This window comes from Sturnira hondurensis, unplaced genomic scaffold (genome assembly GCF_014824575.4).
Source record: "Sturnira hondurensis isolate 20B ecotype Veracruz unplaced genomic scaffold, ASM1482457v3 Scaffold0020119, whole genome shotgun sequence".
Classification (NCBI taxonomy): Eukaryota; Metazoa; Chordata; class Mammalia; order Chiroptera; family Phyllostomidae; genus Sturnira; species Sturnira hondurensis.
In genome coordinates this window covers 6272427-6293416 of record NW_028092750.1, presented here as the reverse complement: position 1 = coordinate 6293416, position 20990 = coordinate 6272427, and the positions used below count along the sequence as shown (strand labels likewise).

The 20990-nt window shown below is 50.5% G+C and overlaps 1 protein-coding gene across 10 annotated transcripts in view; it reads right to left on the bottom strand.

The window, feature by feature from the left end:
- Nucleotides 1-20990, bottom strand: part of EPS15L1 (epidermal growth factor receptor pathway substrate 15 like 1) — a 97129-nt gene that overhangs the window by 29915 nt on the left and 46224 nt on the right. For all 10 annotated transcript variants that reach the window (XM_037029000.1, XM_037029001.1, XM_037029006.1 and 7 more), the window contains 9 exons: nt 18782-18939; nt 16681-16837; nt 16338-16423; nt 13072-13144; nt 9184-9345; nt 8393-8590; nt 6798-6962; nt 1986-2109; nt 1068-1118 (listed from right to left, as the gene is read on the bottom strand). In XM_037029000.1, coding sequence (XP_036884895.1) covers nt 1068-1118; nt 1986-2109; nt 6798-6962; nt 8393-8590; nt 9184-9345; nt 13072-13144; nt 16338-16423; nt 16681-16837; nt 18782-18939 — 1174 coding nt within the window. The remainder of the gene's footprint in view (nt 1-1067; nt 1119-1985; nt 2110-6797; nt 6963-8392; nt 8591-9183; nt 9346-13071; nt 13145-16337; nt 16424-16680; nt 16838-18781; nt 18940-20990) is intronic.

The window sequence follows — 20990 nt, the reverse complement described above, 5'->3', positions numbered from 1 at the left end:
AAAGGGAGGAAAAGCATGCAACATGAATAAATATTATGTTTAGTGAAAAAAACTAAATATGGACAAACACATAACTGACTGCTGCCATTTAGGTGAAATCCTAGACAAGCTAAAAACCAGTGACAGAGAGCAGGTCAGTGGCTGATAGGGACCCGGGGGCTGGAGGAGGGAGGCCCCAGGGAACCTTTCCGGATGATGAAAACGTCCATCCTCCCATGTGACTATACTCACTTTTCCAAACTCATCTCGTTACACACTTACAATTGCTGAATTTCGTTGTGTATAAATTATACCTCTCAATAAAGCCGACTTTAGAAACAATAAAAATAAACCATGTGGGCAAATCCACAGAAACAGAAAAGCAGGTCAGTGGTTGCCAGGCCCTGGGGGAGAGAAAATGGGGAGTGGCTGCTACGGGGGAAAAGGCCCCTTTGTGGGGCGATGAGAGTATTTGGAAACCAGGTAACGGTGGTAGTTGTAGAACGTTGGGAATGTACTCAATGCCAGTGAATTGTTCACTTCAAAATTGTTAATTTTGTGGTATGTGAATTTTACCTCATTAAAAAATTAAAGAAAATAAATAGGCAGCATGATCCCAACACCACGGCCACTGAGTGTTCATTCCCCTCAAATGTGGGGAGCAGGCACGGTGACTGGAAGAGCGGGAAAGCCACCGTCACGAGGAGGGAACCAAACACTAGGCTTTCCAATACATGTTGCGGCCACACCTGGGGTGTGTGGACAGAAGTCCCACCATGTGCAGGTACTACACAGGACCCTTGAAGCTGCCACAGGTGACACAAGCAGGCACAAGTGACTGAGCTGCTGAGTGCATCACCTGGTTACCGGGAGCTCCTTTCCTACCTCTTTCAGGAGACTGGCAACAGGGGCACCCAACTGAGAAAGAGAGGGACACAATCACTGCCAGTTTCCTTCAGAAAGGAAGCTCCCTGCTGCCACGCGGCGGGGGCCCGGGTAGAGACTGGAAGGAGCCCTCGACTTGCACTAGCAACAGGACTATTGTGAGCACAGGTCCAGGAAACATGTCCTTTGACGAAGGCCTTTACCTGTGGAAGCTGTCTGCTGCTCTGCAAAGGGGTCGCTCTGGAACGGGTCACCTACATCAGAGGAGAGAGGAACACTTAGCTCTTTGGTAAAAATGACCCTGGCACATCAAACTGGACGAGCACAGAAGGCCACTGGCTGAGGCAGTCTTCCGTAGTGAGGACGTTTAACAAGGAATGAAACGTATTTTTGGCTGCTCAAAACAAGCCCAACTCAGAGAAAATGTACAAAGCAGGGTTTATTCTTCTCCTTCCATGCCATGTGTCACTTGTGTATCTCATGTCCACCCCCCACAAATCCCCCTGGCTACAAGGACAGGGGGCTGGGCTGCTCCAGCCCTCGACCACATGGTCTGCCCTGCAGCCATAGTGAACTTGGCACAGCTAATCCCCAGGAGCTGCCTGGTTCGCCCTGGGACCTAAGGTGCGCCCCTCCAAATCTGAAACTGGAAGGGATCCCGTTGCCACTCCCTGCCTCGGCATTTTTCTCAGAAATGTACAGATAGCCTTCCTGGAAATATTGTTTTGCTCTTAAAAAAAAGAAAAAAAACACAGAAAATCTTGTTTCTAGAAATTCCTTGTTATTTTTTGACTCATATGTGGTCCTGAGTAAAGCCACCAGTCAAGACTGTAGGTTACGTGGCGACCCTTCCTTGGAGCCTGTGAGGGGGAGTGTGCCACCCACTGGTGCACAGGCCTGAAGTGCGGAGGGAGGGCCTGGGGCCAGCAGCCAGAGCTCCCCCGAGCCTCAGCTCTTCAGTCAGCTGGGGGAGAGGCGAACTCAAAAGGCCCATGAGGCTGAGTCCCTTTCCTCCTCCATTTCAGAGTGTGATACCCCCCAACTGTTCTAGCCCCCGAACAGCCTTAAATGGCACAAACTCAACAGCCTGTCAGTGAGAGAGTGGGAGCCAAGTGAGGTACCTTTGAAGGGATCAGCTCCTTTAAATGGGTCGGATTTGAAGGGGTCTTCTGCCTGGAAAGGGTCCGGATTCAATTCTTGGGCGTTGTTGCTAAATAACAAGGCTTTATTTTTGAAAGGATCATCCTAAAATTTTGTGGAGAGACAGGACAGGGATTTCATTATTTGAGATTTAAAGTGAAGTACAGAACTCCATACCTAACTCACAATTTTTCTTTAAGTGCTATGACCCTAAAGAGAATTCCTTAAAAAATCACTGAAGGACTTTAGTTAATAACATTATGTTGACAGTGATTTATTCATTGTGACAAAGGTACCACATAAGGTGTTAATAGGGGAAGCTGAGTGTGGGGTATATGGGAACTCTCTGTATCACCTTGGCAATTATTCCATAAGTCTAACACTCTTCTAAAATAAGTTTATTTAAAAATCATTAAGTGGAACCCAAGCATCCACTGATGGATGGATGAATGAATAAACAAAATGTGGTATATGCATGCAATGGAATATTATTCAACCATAAAAAGGAAACAAATTCTGACACCTGCTACAACATGGATGAACTTAGTGAAATAAACCAGTCAGAAAAGGACATACATCATGTGATTCCATTTACACGAGGTCCCTACATTAGTCAGATACAAAGACAGGAAGGAGACGGTGGGTGCCAGGGGCTGGGGAGGGGAGAATGGGGAGTGAGTGAGTGATGGGGACAGGGTGTCAGTGTGGGAAGGTGAGGACGATCCGGAGAAGGACGGTGGTGATGGCTGCACAACAGAGTGAATGTGCTGAATGCCCTGAACTATGCACTTAAAAATGGTTAAATGGCACATTTTGTTATGTGCATTTTACAGTTAGAATTTTTTTAAAAAAACCACTGAGACAGAAAAAAGTCATATTTTTGGAAATCTCAAAAAGAAAATATAGCAAGCCACCCAACTGCAGCATGGGACTCTTCAAAGGTGTGACCTCCCTCAGTCATCTTGACCTCAGAAAGTGTGCAGGCATTTTAAAACATGCTATTTCCACACCAAGAAACATGCTGGCTATTTGCATGCTGGGAGGAAGTGAGTGCTTATGCAGTTAGAACTACTAGAGCATAGACACCACTTTGCATTTTTTTTAAAGTGCTTATTTCTAGAAACAACAAGCATATTTAAATCAGAAGAAAAAACTTGCTTTTGAAGAGTACATGTTTATAGTGGAAATGGCCTGAAAAAAGGGTGTTTGCAATGTACAGGGGAACAATGCACTTGGTTTAGAAATACTGAGTGTATTTTGGTCAATAAAGCCACATTCTCGGCGAAAACACGAAGGTTTCACTGTGATATTAAAAAGCACGTCCTCCTTGACTCTAGTGAACGTGTGGGCATCCGTGGGGCTGGCACATGAATCCATTCTTCCAACCAACCAAAAGCAAATAAAGGAGCTGGAGCTTGGGTCAAAATACACACGGCAGTTACAGGGAAATGACATCAAAGCTGCCAAAGGAAGATTCCTGACAAGGCCTCCCACGACGAGGGACAGTCCACCTGTGGGGGAGGGTGGGGGTGGGGGAGGGGCAGGCGATGGGTCTCAGAGGCGCCAGACTAACAGGAGAGGAAGTCACGGGCTTTGGAAAAAGAAACCAACACCCTTGGCCTCTGAAGAATATGAAGCAATTTTTCTTACCTGGGAAAGGTTATCTGGAGCCTCCTGCCAGGAGTGGGGAAACCTTCCCAAGGTGGGGAAGCCACGCCAGGCTCTTAGATAAGTGCAGAGGTCTGCAAGCACGCGTCTGGTGGCAGAGCGCGGTTCTGGGAGGACACTGTGATGCCAACGACCACAAGATGGGCGCCCAAGGAGCACCCAGTGCGGCTCTCAGACACAGCAAACTGATGGAATCTCAATCTAAGGAAGCCAGGTGTCCAGGAGCGAAATAAGCCTCTTGAACTGCACCGTGGGGCAAGGCACATGCTCCAGAAGGGTCAAGAAGGACAACAACATGGAGGAAGTAGGGAGTTAAATGACAGCTTAGCCTCAGAACAGAAGCATCTATTTTTAACTGTCACTGATTTACAAGTTGGTTGGGTTTCTTTGTTTTGGTTTGTTTTTTTTTAAATGCTCCCCCTCATCTCTTGGAAGACTGCCAAATAGCAGTGGACAATGGCAGAGGAAAGACTGATTCTAGGGGCTTGGGCCATGAGCACCCTGAACTCAAAGTTGGGTCTGCACTCTGTCTTGGGAGCAATGACTTCCCTGAGGCAGCCATCACTCTCTTCCCTTCAGAGGAGCCGCCTCAGGAGACCCCAGCAGGATTCACACACCTGGGGTAACCGCCAGGGGTCTGGGGTCCATTTCACAGATTCACATTAAAAAGTAGCCTTCTTCTCGTACAGAGATGCTACAACCTCCCCCAACCACAAGAACTGAGCCATCTGCCAACTTGGGAGACGTAGGCACAGCAGAACAGCACGGGGTGAGTGACACATCCCCTGGTAGAAGTAAAATACCTTCAGCCATAAGTTCAGTGACCAGTCTCAAGTTCTGTACTTCGTAGGAAATAGACATGACAACTGTGAATGGGCATAGAAGGGGTTTCTGTGACACTCCTTCTCTTTACACGGGGCCGGGCAGCAGGGTGCTGTAGCAAATGAGCTCTCTGAAGAAAGTCCTGAGGGGCAGCATCTGCCAATACCCATGGTGTAAATACTCACACTGTGGCCAACTTCAAGTTACCAAAAGTTGAACAACCAGCTTACAAAGTTCCTACCTATAATCAATCCTGGAATGTCAGTAACACTGGATCCCACGTGCTGCTGGGACTGGATGTGACAGGCAACCCAGTCTTTTGGGGTGAATTCTCGGCAGGGCCGAAATCTGGGATGACGTATAACCTACTCTCTACTAGACGGGTTAGTTGGGCACTGGCATCAAAGGCAAGAGGTCAGTATACTCATTATCTAATGAAAGAAAAGACATAATTATGGCTTTAAGAATCCTGTGTCTCTTGGACAAAGTAACAATGGTGTGAACTTAACACTAAATTTAGTAATTTTAGTAGAAGTGCCCAGGCTTAGAGAGTCGTCGTGCAGCTCTGTGGTTACACTCATCTCAGGACTCAACCCTTCCCCTTCTTCCCCCTTGAAGAGAGCGAAGAGCCCTCTCTCCTCTGGAGCAGGTTTGAAATGTTTAGGAATAAATAAAAAGCCCTCTTCAAAGTGTTTATTAAGAAATGGAAACAAACAAAAAATGCTTTAAAAACTGTATTTGTACAAGATAAATAGAGTTTTTCTTTCAGACACCAGTTGCAAGTTTCTATGTAACATATCTGACCTCGACATTCCCAGATGAACTGGCTACCATGTAAACACGGCTCCGCTTAGCAGGATGAAAATGAAGATAAAAACAATCTAGGGGAGGGGGCAGAAATCACAGGCCACTTGCAAAAATTGCCACTTCACTGCCAACTTTTATCCAAGGAAACTGATTCTATCAAAACCTGCCAGAGGGCTTAAGAGCAAGGTGTTCCCTGAACTAGGACAGAACCAGACAAGCTGAAAGCCTCAAGGGGACCAGTGACAGGGGAGTAAGACAGAGCAGGGCTGTGAAAGAGGGAGCCAGACACCACTGGGCAATTCCGCCTCAGGCAGTTCACAAAGAAGGGATGTCCGGAGTCTACGGGAAAGCTGACGTGGGCCCCAGAGCAAAGGGGGAAGTGTCACCCATTTACAATTCCACAAGAATGAGGAATCTGAATGGCTGAGGGAGGAGCCATGGCAGGAGACAGATGAGAACACCACCAGCACATTCTACGCAACGTGGGGAAGAAAGCTAAGCATCCCCCAAAATTCTTGGAAATGAGTACTTGCCTACTGAGAAAAGAAACATGTCAAGGAATGAACATAAAAAGCAAGCCCTGAGAGAGAGAGAGAGAGAGAGGCTATATTATGACAAGAAGGAAAGGCATCCAGGAAGCAAACAGGCCAGGAGCAGAAAGAGGGCTCAGAGGGGGAGCCCAGGAAGAGAGAGGTGCAGTGTGTGAGCTGCTTGAGGGATCTGGGAGCAAAGCACACCAAATCCGTCACGACCAACCACATCCTACCGGTGCCCTCAATAGGACAGAGATGCTTTCCTCAGCCAGACTACGTTGGAAACGACACACACCTCAGGGATACAAAGACAGACTCTGGGAACAGGGAGATCTGACAATCTGAAGAAAAAGGAACACCTGCTGAATGCCAGCAGCCTGAGAGCCCACAGCAACCTAAGAGGTCAACAGCCCCTCAGGCCTTGATCAGGGCCCCCAGGGTCATGAGGTTTGGACTCAAGTGCCGAGGTTTCACACATAACCAAATTTCCGGACAAAGGCCAATTCCCAGGTGAGACAGTCATGTCCCAGGAGGGCTGTCATTTTCTTGATCTTTATCAATACATTTGATTTTCAAGGTGCTCCTTGGGGAAACACGCACACACAGATTCCCTCGGCCCCTCCACCAGTAGGATGTGGGTTTCACAGTCATAAGACTGGTCCAAGTTCGGTTAGGTTTGGGAAGCCTCCCACATTTGGGTGGTTGGCCCATGGAGTCGGAAGTCTTTAAAAAGTGGTTTTATGAAGAATTTGGGCCTATCCCAGTCTTTGTCCTGGATGGAGTAGGGCCACGAATGCTGGGCTCCAGGGATGGTGGGGACTCTCAAAGCAGCAGTGAAAATGAAAAACACCCTGCACTTGGATAGAATGAGGCTGGGAAGTGCAGGACCTAGTAGGAGGGGCATCCTCGGAGCCCAGTATGGGACCTAGTCCCAGGACTAGAATACATTTATTCGACCTTTACCATGGTTCCAAAACCGCCCCTCTCTGTCAAGGAGACGCCCTCACTCAGGTCGGCTAAGTTGGTCAGGCTGGCGCCGTGCGCTCCATCGAGTGCCTCCTCATACTGCTCCAGGCTCCTGTGGGCTTCCTGCTGGCTTTCATGCAGCTGGGCAAGTTTGCTTCTCGCCTGTAAAACAAATACATCACTTGCATCAAACAGGGTTTAAGAAAAAAGTCTCAAGCAAGACATTTTTTTCTCCGACCACCCAACCCTGGGCAATTCACTTGGGTTACCCATCTAAGGAGTAGATGACCCATGTCATGTTTACAAGATGAGTCCCTTCTCAGGATGCCAGGAGACCTTTCTATATCCCGCAGCCCAAGAGAGGCATGAGTTCAAACAAACATTTGTTGATTCTGAACAAAATAAAACTGGACAAAACCCAGATTCATAATATATTCAGAGTGATATCTGACAGTCATTCTCTTTTACAGGGTTTTAATTACCCCGTTTGCTTTTCCTTGTCTTGGAGAAAGCATGTGAGGCCCAAGAAAGGAGGACAATCCATGAGGGCAAATAGACCCAGCTGTGTACTTCAAATGTCTCATACACACAGCGTGAACTCACACTGGCCTCTCGGTTCCCTCCTCTCCAAAGCAGACCACTGGAAATGATGGGTAAGACAGAATCTAACAGGGTGGGCATTGCTGTTATCATTATTACTATTAACGACATACGCTTAAGTCTTGGCTCCTATCTGGATTATACAAATTCTAAAAAGATTTAAGAAATCCTACAGATGTTAACAACAAAACACAATTTGGAAACTAAACCCCTGCCCCAGCACCTGTTTGTGATCAACTTTTGTCTGTAAACTAGCAAAGAGAACAAAGGGCTCTATTCAAGAAAGGAAGCACTAATAGCTGTTTTGACATTGCCAAGGAAGGGCACGTTTCACCCCTACTCTGCAGGTGGGGCACCCGAGGACCCGCAGGAAGTCCTAGGGCTGTCACAAACAGGGGAGTAGGAAAAGAGCTCTCCTGCTGGACGCAGTGTGGCAGGTCACATGACCTTCACACCAGAGCAGGGTGGGGAGGGATTGCCCAGGCAGCTTGAAGAACTGGACGAGGGCCCTGCATTTGGCAAGGCTCATTACCCAGTGGGGCCTCCTTGATCAAACAGTCTTGCATGGGGACAGAAAGGCTCTGACCCTCACCCTCTTGCTTGTGTGAGGACCAGGCTGGATAGCTAATTTCCTGAACCCAAGGCTCTTTCCTGGTGAGCTGTTCATTTAACTCAGTGCCCTTCACTCTGGCCCCGTCCGCTCCCTGAAAATGAGGTGCGCTCAGTCAGGGAAGAGAAAAGACAGTAAGGCCAAAATCAGCATGATGTGGGAACACGTGCTGGGAGGCCTTGAAGCTTAACCTCCACGTCAGCAGGACGGTATCCAAGAATACCTCGCTCAAGTGAGAAGAATAAGAGCAAAGGGAACAAGAGGCCTCAGGACAGCTCCTTGGCCCACCAGTCCCACATCAACAGGAGAGCTCATACAGCTGCTGCCCTTAGCAGAACACCCCAGGCCGGCCGGCCGGGCTGGGCTCACTCCCGGGAGATACCTGGTTAATTTCATCTTGTGTGGACTTCAGGGACTTGATAATGGTTTCCAGTTGAACCTTCCCAGCCTGGATGCTCTGCTCCAGCTGGGTCTCTTCCTGCTGCAGCCGGTTCAGCTCTGATTTGGCCCGGTTCAGGTCATCCTCCTGGGACTTCAGGTCTGATTCCTGCGACTGGATCTGGGTCTTTAAGGAGGAAATCTGAAACAAGATGAAACATGGCTCCAAGGGAGAATCCTTAGTTCCTGGAATGTGCTAATAACCCAGGGAGGCTGGGTGCCTGACTTTCTCACGGGCCCTCTTTCCACACCCAAAACAAAGGCAGAGACAACAAGGCAGACACACTCACCCCATGTGACAGAAAGTCACTGTGGGATCAAGACAAGCTCAAGGTCAAGCTGGAACATGCAGGGCAACCTGTCCATCCCTATGGGCTGAACGTCCCCATACAAGGCCTCAGAGGGTTTTATAATCTACTGAGGTGACAGCCTCCCTGGTTTGTAATGGGCAGTGAAGTCAACAGAGGAGGAAGAGAAGCGTGCTGGCCCCCCGTGCTGTCAGGTACAGGCCAGGGTGGGTTGTGTGCCCAGGGTGGGGATCGAGGCTGTATTCACTCTGACAACCTGGCAAGTGAGATTGAGGTCAGGACCCAAATGCATGACACTTTCCCAAACGACAGGTCCAACCACTCTATTAAACCAACAGGATTCTCCACATTGTGTTTCAAGGTCATCAAGAGCTCCGAGAGGTCCTCAGGAACCTGCCACCCCATGGTGGGCATGGGCGTGACTCACCATCTGGGTCTCATCCTGGCACTTCTGCCTGACGTCACTCAGCATGTCTCGGAGCTTGGCCTTCTGCTGGTCCATTTCATCCAGGCGGTCCTGGGCATCCTGCTTCTGAGCTTCCAATTCTTGTAAACTGCTTGTTTCCCGGTCTAAGTCATTTTGTAACTCCTAGGAAAGGGTTGTGTGAATGTCCTTGAGGCTGGGGAAAGGGGGCCATGCTGATACAACAGGTCACAGCCTGGGCTGCAGCCCCTGCACATCTGCGCTTAGGGTGGCACCCTACATACGCCCTCTGCTAATGTGTACATCTCAGCTGGCAACCTGGCTCAATCTTCCATTAAGTCCCTCTGCAAATATTTACCGATGGCCTAAGAGAGGCCAGGTGCCAGGAGAGGGGCTGGGTCCCTGGACAGAAGAGCTCTCCGGTGACCTATGCCTGGGTGTGGTGGTGGGGGAGGCATCACCTGAGCACAGATGAACTGAGACAAAAGGCACAAGAGATAGCATGGGTGCTATCGAAGTCACGGGGGGCATGGGGAGACCAGACTGATGCTACATGGGTGGAGAAGACCACAGTGGCACCACTTAGAATGGACCTGAAGAACGAGCAGGCGACAGCCAGAAAAAGCAGCAGGAATGTGATCATGTTATCTCACATGTGCCCCAGGTTCACCAGCCTCAAGTACATTCAAAGATCCACCAGAGAGGCCTAGTGAAAGGGGCCACAGGGGCTCTGAGTGGAGCCGGGGTGCCCACTCCAGCTGGAGGAAAGAGAAACAGGTTAAGGGCAGCAGAGGCCGCACTCCCTTCTGCAATGGGAAGTCCCTGCAGTTTGTTCGGTGTGGGAGGAGACCTGCAGATTGTCCACTGCTAGAGCCCCTCCGAGTCAGTCGCATCTACAAAGATGGCTAGTGGAGGAAGCCTTGGCCCTGACAACTACACTCTGAGGAAAAAATCCTAGATGTATATGGGGCATGTGAAAACATCATCATCTGAAATAGCAAAATCACCAATAGCACAAATTCAACCAGGCAGGGCTGGTGATGACTCACGGGATCAGGGTAAGACCCACTCAAGGGGCCAGGGACGGTGCATGTCAAGCTCCAAGTTATAATATGAAATGAACAAGGGTGCAACAAAGCACATGTGTGCTGCACCCTGGCATTCATGCAAACAGGAAGGGGAGAATATGCATAGATGTCTCTTCTTAAACATGAACAAGGAAAGCCTCCTGGCAGTGAATCAAATCTCTGGGGACCAAGGGCAGGATGGGAGGCTCCTCATCTCTGGTTTTCAACCAGACAAATGTCAACATAGAGTGTCTTCTTTATCTGAAATAGGATGGCAAAAGAGAATATAGCCTGAGAGGCAGACATGGGGGGGAACCAGGACAGTGGGGAGGGGGTTCAGGCTGGGCCCAGGGAGAGATGATGGTGGCCTGGGCAAGGTGGTAGCTGTGGAATCAAGGGCAAGTGTGAATTGGAGGGAACCTAGGAAGGTGAGGAAGCACAGCTGGTAAGGCCGATCCCCAGGGCTGGCCTGGGCTGTGGGTGCTGGCGTCTTTCCAGGGCAAAACCTGCAGAAGGCACAGGATTTCCCTCCCCTGCTTTGAAGACAGGAACACCACGGCTCTCCCTTCTCTCAACAAGCAAGCTGATCTCTAAGTTATTTGGGGGAGCTGGGTTCTCTGCTCCCCAGTCTCCCTGCCCCTGATTTTCAGATCACAGAGCACATCTGAAGTCTGTCAAGTTTGGGAGATGGCACAGAATATCTGAAAGAGGGTTCAGGGTGGAGAGTAGGAGGTGTGGTTTCACCACATCTGAAAGGAGGACAGAAGACGGGGGAGGGGACAATAAAGTTGGGAAGGGTCAGGGAGTCTGGGTCTTGTTCTGTGATGAATACGGAGCCACTGAAGAGCACCAGAGACGAAGACCCACCAGCTCATGTTTAAGAGGGGCACCAGGGTCAGAGCTGGGGAGGCGTCTGAGCAAAGAAAGGGCTGGAATGACCCCCACAGCCCACAGACTCAATGCAATCCCCACCAGGACCCCAGGCAGCTTCTGTGTAGAGACTGACAAGCAAATTCCAAACTTCATAAGGAATTTCAAGGGATCTAGACTAACCAACACAATCTTGAAAAAGAAGAACAAAGTTGACAGATTTATACTTTTTTATTTCAAAACTTTCCACAAAGCTACAGTCATCAGGACGGCGTGGCACTGGCAGAGGAGGGACACACAGATCAGCGCAGCGGACTAACGCAGGGAGTGCGAAACTCACAAAGAAGGGTCTGAGTGCACAGCATGAACCAACCAGAGTCCTGACCACCCCTTCTGCAAACTTCAGCTACGACAGAAGACACTTCCCACAGGGCTGGTGGGCACGCACCAAGTGCCATCGACCCTTGTCCCATAAAGTTCTCCAGCCCCTTGTGAGTAAATGCAGGGAACAAGTAAGAGGGTTTCTCAGCACCTCATGAGCCTAAATGGGCTTTCCCTCGCCCAGCTCAGGCCCCCGCCCTAGGAAGGGGCCCAGATCGAACCAGCCACTCACATGGCACACACTGTGACACTCAGATGCTGCTCTCGGCCCTGTGCAGAGCGGCCCGTGCTCGGATCCTCACTGCCACCCCAGCGAGAGATGAAGGCTGAGAAGCCACGCCACCCATCCCCGGTCACCCAGGCGAGATGTGGCGGGCTGGAGTCCTAACCTCTCGGCTGTGCTCCTCTCCCCCCAGCTCCAAGTTCAGAGCACTCAGGCCCCCAAGCAGAGCCAGCCCCAGCTCAGCCTCACTCTCAGGGACCCACAGCTGACCCCAGTCCCCTCTCAGTCGCAGTGCCTTCTCTATTCATTCACACCTGACACACTGCAGGAATCTATGTCTCTTCAAGAGCGTAGCTCCCAGGTGCTGACCGTTTTGCTCCTGTTGGAGCCCTCCCTCTGCTCACTGACCACATGGGTCGACTCCAAGTGAGTGCTAAGCATGTGTTAGACCCCATGCTCCAGCCTCACAACGAAANCAGCTGACCCCAGTCCCCTCTCAGTCGCAGTGCCTTCTCTATTCATTCACATGTGTGTGAATGACATTCACATGTCAGATTCCTGACACACTGCAGGAATCTATGTCTCTTCAAGAGCGTAGCTCCCAGGTGCTGACCGTTTTGCTCCTGTTGGAGCCCTCCCTCTGCTCACTGACCACATGGGTCGACTCCAAGTGAGTGCTAAGCATGTGTTAGACCCCATGCTCCAGCCTCACAACGAAAAACTAGAACACTCATTACCAACGTCGCACGAGGCTGGGGAAGGTTAAGCAATATACCCGAAGTCACACAGCAAGCTACAGTGCCATGACCACCACCCACCAGGACACACTCCGAGCAGGACTGTCCTGAAGACAGGTAAGAGGCCACTGTCTGAACCTCACACACTCAGGCTGAGAGAAGCTAGACGCAAAAAGCCACATGTTGTATGATCCAATTTATATAAAATGTCCAGAACAGACAAATCCATAGAGACAGGAAGACCAGTGCCTTCTACAGGAGGGGAATGGGGAGTGACTACTAATGGTATGATGTATCTTTTTGGTGCAATAAACATGTCTGGGGATTAGAGACGATAGATAGGCAACTTAATATGCTAAAAACCACTGATTATTGTATATTCCAATATGGTGAATTTTACACTATGTGAATTATGTATCTCAAGAAAGAAAAAAAGCCCCTGCCTATGATTATAGGGAACTTAAGAGAATTCATTTGGAAGCCCCCACTGAGCTCCAGTTTCCAGTGAGGGCAAGGGGCACTCACCCCTCACCCCATCCCGCCACCACTGAGGGGAGCTCCCTGTGCTACAGGTGACACAGGTCGCCCTGACCGGAAGGGGCGCTGTGCTTACCTGCACCTCATTCGTTTTCTGTCTGATGGCCTCTTCTTTTTCCCTAATGTCTTGCTCCAGTGAGTATTTCTCCCTGTGTGTTTAAAGACAGTTCATGAAAGCACAGTGTGAACCGGGCAACTGTCACCACAATGTGGACCCTCTGCCCAACTTCTCAAGACCCATCCGATGGAAACCTTCCCTGACTGAGCCTCTTAGTGGGGGGTGGACATCCAGGAACAACCCCAGGGGCCATTTGCCCTATGCAATACCCTCCCCTGAGAGCATGGGTGACACCTGTGGGTGCGATGAGACATCACTCCCGCTATGACCCCAAGAGCCCTTTAAAGCAAAGGATTTTCCAAGAGGGCGTCAGAGTAGTGCCCATGGTGAGAAGGGCTTTAAAGACTGAGATTTCAAGGGGAAAGAAGCAGAGTAAGTGAGCCCCTCGCCATACCCAGAGGGAAATGAAAGCTCATTAACTGTATTCAGCTTTCTCCTGCCCTCTTCCCGCCCCTATCATTCCCCTCCCATTTTACTTTCTCCACCTCATCCCCCGTCCTCTGTCCTATTCTCGCATCTTTCTCTCCCTCAGACGACACCTTGACCTTGGCTCTATAAGACCCTGACCAGGGAGCCCCATCAAGCCCACTGGGACTTGTGGTCCACAGAGCTGTGTACTAGTAAATGTGATATTTTAAGCTGTTACACTTGTGGCAATTTGTTATGTAACAAGAGAAAAGTAACACTCTCCAAATCTTACATTTGCTGGCTCACTCAGTAGTGAGCACCTACTGCTCAGACACACTAAGTGCTGAGGTCACAGGGACACACCATGAGTGGCCCCTACCCTTATAGAGCTTGCAGTTCAGTGAGGCAGACAGGTGACAAGTCCCTGCACAAATGAATACAACCTAAGGACTACAAAGGGAAATCCAACAGGGTAAGAAAAGGGAAGGATTCTTGGGAGGTGGCCTATGAATGGGAGACATAGTGGAAGAACATTCTAGAGCACAGGATAGGAAGGCAAAGCTTGGCTGGGAAAGCCATGGTGAGAAGCTTAGAGATGCAAGTGGCGGGGGTGGGGCCAGTGTCCACAGGGCTGGCAGCAAAGAGTAACAGCGATGCTCTCTGGTCCCCAGGGCGGCTCCACGCTAACCCCTCCCAGGAGGCTGAGGTTGGCCCCTGTGCACACACCAGGTGTGCCTGTCTCCTCAACTGCACACAGCGCCCCCGAGCCCTAGTGGCAGAAACCAGCTTTGCTCTCCTCCTTACGGACTGAATGTTTGTACCCCTCCCCCAAATTCAGATGCTGAAACCCTAAGTGAAGGCATTAGGGGGTGGGGCCTTTGTGAGGCGATTGGGTCATGAAGGTGGATGAAGCCCTCATAAACAGGGTGAGTGCCTTGTGAAAAAGACCCCAGAGAACTCCCTCATCTCATTGCCATGTGAGGGCACAGCGAGAAGACGGCATCTATGAACCAGAAGGTGGCGTCACCAGACAAACGCTAGATCTACTACAACCTTGATCTTGGGCTGTCAGTCTCCAGAACCTCAAGAAGTAAATGTCTGTTGTTTAAGCCACACCTGCTCACCTGTCTAGGGCAGTTTGCAGACCCAAACGCACTGAGACATTCCCCTTGTGTCCAAAGAGGCTGACTCAGTGGCAGGAACATCACTAGCCAATACACCCTGCCACCTCCACCAGAACCCAACACTTGCACAAGAAGGCTTTCTTTAGGACATTCTGCCAGAGGTGAAACAACTGACAAGCCTGAGAACTACCTAACAATGTAGTTCTCTTTGTAGACCCAAGCCATTATGATTGGATCACACTGCGAAAGGAGACGCAGCATGTGTTGCCACACCCCCACCAGCAACAGCTTGCTGAGTCCCTCTCAAAGCTGCCAGCTGGGGGCTGCTTCAGGCCCAGCCTCCTGCAGACAGATGCTCTATACGCAGCGGCCTCTCACCTTCACAGAGGAAGCAATCCCAGCTCTTGGAGGCTGCACAGCTGCAGATACCCCCCTGGCCAGATTCAGACATTGTTGCCCCACCCAAGACCACAACCCTTGCATTACAGGGCCCCTACCCTCCTCTGCCTACAGTCCTGATTAACAGCCCGCTGGGGCTCTAGGTCACTGGCCTCCCACCTCCACAGACTCTCTCTGCCTTGCCAGGCTGCTCGTGTTGATCTCTGGTTTGGAAGACAGCCCTTGGGGATGGCGGAAGAACGGGAGCAGTCCTCTGGACTGAGCGTGCAGTGGGGAGTCTGGCTTCTGCAGGCAGCCCAAGTTGAGGATTTGTAACCCACATAGCTGGTCCTACCTGATACCTGACCTGCCTTTGTTTCTCATGGCTATGCTGCGCTGAGGGCCCCCAGCTGTGAGTGGGATCCAGCCCACTCTGGCAAAGTACTACCATTTTCATTTTTGGGCAAAGGGCTCGCTTTCCTATGGAGAGCAAAGTGCCTCTGGCCCTTCTGCTCATGCCCTGGAGTAAGGAGAGTGTGCCCTTTTGCAGAATTAACTAAAAAAAGGATGCAGTTCTGAAGAGGATCACAGGGGAATACACGAAATGGGCATATTTCTTTATTTTATTTTATTTATTTCTCTTTAGAGAGGAAGGGAAGGAGAGAGGAAGAGAAACATCAATGTATGGTTGCTTCTCGTGCATCTCGTGCTAGGAACTGGCCCCTGCCGGGAACTGGCCCGCAACCCAGGCATGTGGCCTGACTGGGAATCGAACCGCGATCGTCTGGTTCGCAAGCCCGAGCTCAATCCACTGAGCTACACCAGCCAGGGCCGGCATATTTCTTTATGCCAGATTCTGAGAGTGCAAACACTCTGTCCAAAGCCCTTATTCACATGTGGGGAAACCAAGGCAGTGAGCACAGGGAAGGGAGCTGGAGACCTGGATGTGAGGCTCCTCTAAGAGTTCAGCTGTTGATCCTAAGCCATGAACTTGCCACCTGAGATTCAGTTTCTTTATGTGTCAGAGATAACAAGGCCTTGGGCGAAGGTGGAAGGAGGTGCTGGTGCTGCCTGGTGACCACCTGCCTGAGACCCCACAGCCCACACTGGCTCCAACTGAACACTTACTTAGTCGAACTTGTTAAGCCACTGCAGAAACTCAGGAAAATTTGTGTCCCTTTTCTTTTGGTAAACAAACTAGTGACGGTCAACTTTCTAGGAGTCTCTGAAGCCTCTCTAATACTTCTGATAGCAACCAGGGGTAGGGTACATGTGAGAATAGGAATCTGAGAGGAAGGAGCCACACTCACATACCTTTGAAGCTGGGCAATCTCTTGGCTGATATCATCAAGTTCCTTAACACCAGTGAACTCCCCCGATGCAAGAGAACTTGAGCTGTCCTGGAACCAAATTCAGGTATGGGATTATGTATTACCACACTGACCTTACCACACAGCACAGACTAATAGGTCTTAGAACGAGGAATAGAATCATCTATCCCCTCACCCCCACACTTGGGGCTGCCATCTGGGAGCTATCTGGATCTCTAGACACACCAGAGGACGCTGGGGAAGGCTCACACATGCCGCCTGCGCCACCTGGTGGCGGGCTGTGGAAAAGATTCAAACAAGACAGAGGTGTGCCAGTGGCTACTCACCGGGATAGGGGTGCCTCTCTCTGAGGGTGGGATCATGTCTGGCGAGAGGACCTGAGGAGGGTCGATGCCTTTACTGACCTTCTGCTGAATGAAATACATAGCTAATGCGAACTGGTCTTTGCTTAACTTCCCCGTTTGCCTCGTATCGGCCAGGGCCCTGGGAGAAACGTGGGGATGGCTAATTACACATCACAGACTTCAGATTGAGGATTCACCCGGAGCAATCAGTGCGTCACAGAACCCATGCTTTTAAAATGTGGGCAACAACAATAAAAACAGACCATAGAGCAATGCCTTTTCTACTACACATCCCACTCTGGGAATCAGTCCTGGCCTCCCACACAAGGCAACACACAAGCTCCATGACATGCGCAGGAACCAGGAGCGGGCCGCTATGGGAAGGGAGGCCTCTCGTGGTAAGGACGCAGGCTCCACATCTTCCAGAAACGTCTTCCCTCGCCCAGTCACTACCCACTCAACACACAGCCTCTTTCCTACCACGTGGTCACTGCAGAAAGGAGACCAGTTTCTAATGCACAGCAAGGAGAGCTAGAAATGCTGAACGTAGTCAGGTCCCAACACTGTCAGAGAACTAGGCCCACAGGGAGCAGGGAGACCTGCTGAAAGTCGCCAATCAGGGCTGGTTTTAGCCTTCATTCTTGTCAGTTCTAGGGCACCATTTCACAATGCAACTACTCTTTGGTCTGCCCGAGAGGGCCAGTCCTGCTGCACGACCAGCCCACAGCAGCTCTGGCTCGGCTCCCTCTCTCCGGTGCCTCCCCTGCCTGCCATCCCTCAAGGACACGTGCGGGTGCTCGGTCAGGGTCCATGCTCGTCCTGACAGGTGCTGCTGGGCGTTGTTCGGGGAACGGCCTACCCGTTTCTCCCCCAACCTGTCTTGTCCTACTCTGTTGTTTTTAGTTGTGTCCCCTTCCCTGGCCACCTGCAGACTACTGTCCTTCAATTTCCTAGCCATAACTCTAGAGCTCACACATCGTCTTTTCCCACCATTCACTGTATGAAATCCTCTGCGTTCCTTCTTTAATACAGAGTATTAAGAGTATTAAGAGTATTTAATACAGAGTATTAAGAGTATTTGTGACTTCATTGCATCATTTATATGTTGTTACACCACTTTCAGGTTGGAGGATAAATTTATTCTCTTGCACTGTCCTTTTTGGTAATGATCAGGGCATGCTACCTCTGAATTCTGTGTACATCCATTCAGCTGCTCCTGCAGCTGAAGGAGCTGCAGCTGGCCCTCCCCAGATGTTTTGTGACTGACTTGAGACAGCATGTGTTCCTTAGGATGGCAAGGCCCACTTCCTGGGGCAAGGCCCTCGCTTTACAACATGGAATTACTGCTCCACTTAGTGGGCTCACCTCTCCTTGTCACTCCCAAGTAAAGCTTAGTGGGCTTTACTAAGGCCCTGGACTCTGAAGACAAAGCCAGAAGTGACTCACCACTGGCCAGTTGCAAAAGGAGCTTCCCTCCCACCCCCAGTGGTATGAATACCACTCTGCCTGGCCCCAGAGGAAAGCTGGGGTGAGGAGTACTCCTCAGCCCAGCCCTGAGATACAGCCTGACAGCCTGCACTGGTCACTAACCTGCATAGGGCATAGCCGTGCTGGCACCTTTGGGGTCCTTACTGCACATTCATTCCCCCAGAGGTGACAGGGCTAAGAACCTCCACCCCAACTGGCTGTGACAAAGACTGGACCTCCTGCTAGAACCAGCATAAAGACCAGCAAGAACTGGTCGCAGCAGTTCAGGCAGGTCATCCCAGAGCTCTCCAGGGGGATGAAAGGAGACCCTCATGCTGGAGGAAAGTGAAATAGAGGGTACAGGCCTTTACACCTTAACCTTGCTCAGCCCCCATCAGACCGGCGAGAATAAAGTAAGGGACAGACACAGAGGCCTTTACAGGGCTGAGGAGGCACCCTGACCACCCAAGGCCCCCATACCCTCCTGTCCCACTCAGCCCTCTGGTCCTTCACATGGCATAGCCTTCCCATGGGGCCCCTTTGAGCCACTCACAGCCATCGCCCCCTCAGAGAGGCCCAAATAGCAAAGAACAGATGTTCATCTACCTGTCCTTACCATATATGTGCTAGAAGGTTCTGGTTGAGGCCAGAGTGCATGAAGATCTCCTTCACTTCCTGGCCACTCACATAGCCATCCAGGTCCAGGTCGGTCTTCAGGAATATCTCATCAAAGCGCATCTTGTCTCCCACTGGCACCACCCAGTTCACTGCTGGCTGAAACGGTTTTTTAAAAATGGTTAATCCTCAAGCTTTTCATCACCTACAAATATACACTATTCAAGTGCTTTCACAGCTCTAGCCAGGTAGCTCAGTTGGTTAGAGCACTGTCTCAGTATGTCAAGGTTGCTGGTTCAATCCCCAGTCAGGGCACATACAAGAAGTAAGTAATGAATTCATAAGTAAATGGAACAACAAAGTGATGTTTCCCTTTCTCTCGCTCTACCTTCCTTTCTCAAAAATAAATAAATAAAGTGCTTTTACATGCATTTTAGCAGAAAAACCTCCTGAGGACTCCATGAGCCTAGTGGGCAGACAGGATCTCTGTTCTATAAGGGAAACTGAGGCTGAGAAAGGTTAATGTCAACTCAGTCAATCCTGCCCAGGGGCCAGCCTGCACCTCTTTGCACGCCATCACAGCCCCCCACTCTCCTTTTGCTGAGCGGGAGGCAAGACCCATCAGGTCCATCCACCAGCAGCCCTTCCATCCCTACTGCCAGAGATATGCTAGGGATCTTCTAGGAGGGGCGTCAAGTGTGTCGGGCACGACCCTGCTGACCACCCACTTGGGGAGGCCTGTCTCCTGAGAACCAGGAGACAGGCCTCCCCAGCTCTCACATCAGCCTTCCTGCTCTGCAATCTTCTATCTGCAAACACTCTCTGCAGCCGCCAGGAGTGTCTGGATGCCCAAGGTGCCAGGATTCTGTACTCCATCCTTTGCCCCTGCCCTGATTCTGTGTGACATGGTAGTCCCCTCGTGAGGTGTCAGCGTGTGCACAGCACTGATGGAGACCTCTGACGAGCATGCCCAGCACTCTCGAGGAGGGACGCTGCTCTGGCAGATGGACACAAGGCAGCCTTGGTGTATGTGGAGCTTGGCCTCTCACACCGCCTGTTCAAGTTTACTTAAGAAGGGCAAGTGCCACCAAGAGTCTACTAGGGCCTGCGACCTCCTGATTCTGGGGCTTCAAGGCACTTTGGATGCTTGGAGATAGGCCCCTAGGATTGTTAATTCTGGATATGTCACCTCTGAACTTGGGCACTCTCGTGGCCCCAAGTTCCACAGCACCTCTGCCCCTTTTTCTAGAGAAGTCTTTACCTGTTTTCCATAAACAAGTCTCCCTTGTTACCCAAATCTAGCAGGTTCCTGATGTGAGCACCAGGAATCCCAAAAGTGAGGCTGGGAAGCCAGGGCACTACATACATCACCCAGATTTTTTCAATTCGGGCTTTAGGATATGGAACAGAATAACTCAATACACAAGAGAAGAGTCAGAAAATTTATCAGAATGTATGGACAAAAGGCAAAAAAGCAAGACTTCAGGCAGTGAGACAGAGCTGCATTTATTTGTCACATTAGGTGACCTTTGCAGGCTGCTTCCCCTCTGGCATAGAACAGGGTCAGGTGAGATGCACATATAGGAGCTCTAACAAAAAAGACACTTGCAAGTGTTTTAAGTCAAGTGGCTGGAGCTGGCTAAACCTCAGATATTGCAAAACCCAAGGAAGAAGGGAGAGCAGGTCAGACAGGTTGAGCTGAAGGGGAGAGTGGCTTCTGCCTGGGACCAGAGTCCTGATGTTTGCTATACACACAGAATGACCTTGCTGCATGAATACTGGGGTATCCAGGTTTGTCAACAGCAAAATCCCGCTGCCTACAAACCCACACAAGACAGACTTCCCCTAGAGTTGAGTTTAAGGTCAGCTCAGTAGCCACAGGCCCCCAGTGAATGGTAACAGACCCTGGTGGCTGAAAGAGGCTCCCCACAACACCTGGCTAGGAAGGCAGGATCAGCTGGCCCTTGGGGGAGCCACAGAGAGGACTTTGCTGACTTGGAGACGAGAGAAGTGGGGGAGAAAAAGGTATGGTGACTATGGGTCCCCAGAAATGCCCTTTCTCATATCTGTGATTCGGCCAGTTGACTCTACTTCTAAAAGGGACACACCCTCCCACACCCATTCCTGACCCTAACATCAGCCACTGGTAAAATTGGTATAGTTGGTAGTGCGGGGGGGTGGGGGGAATGCATGCTCCTGGGATCTAGGGA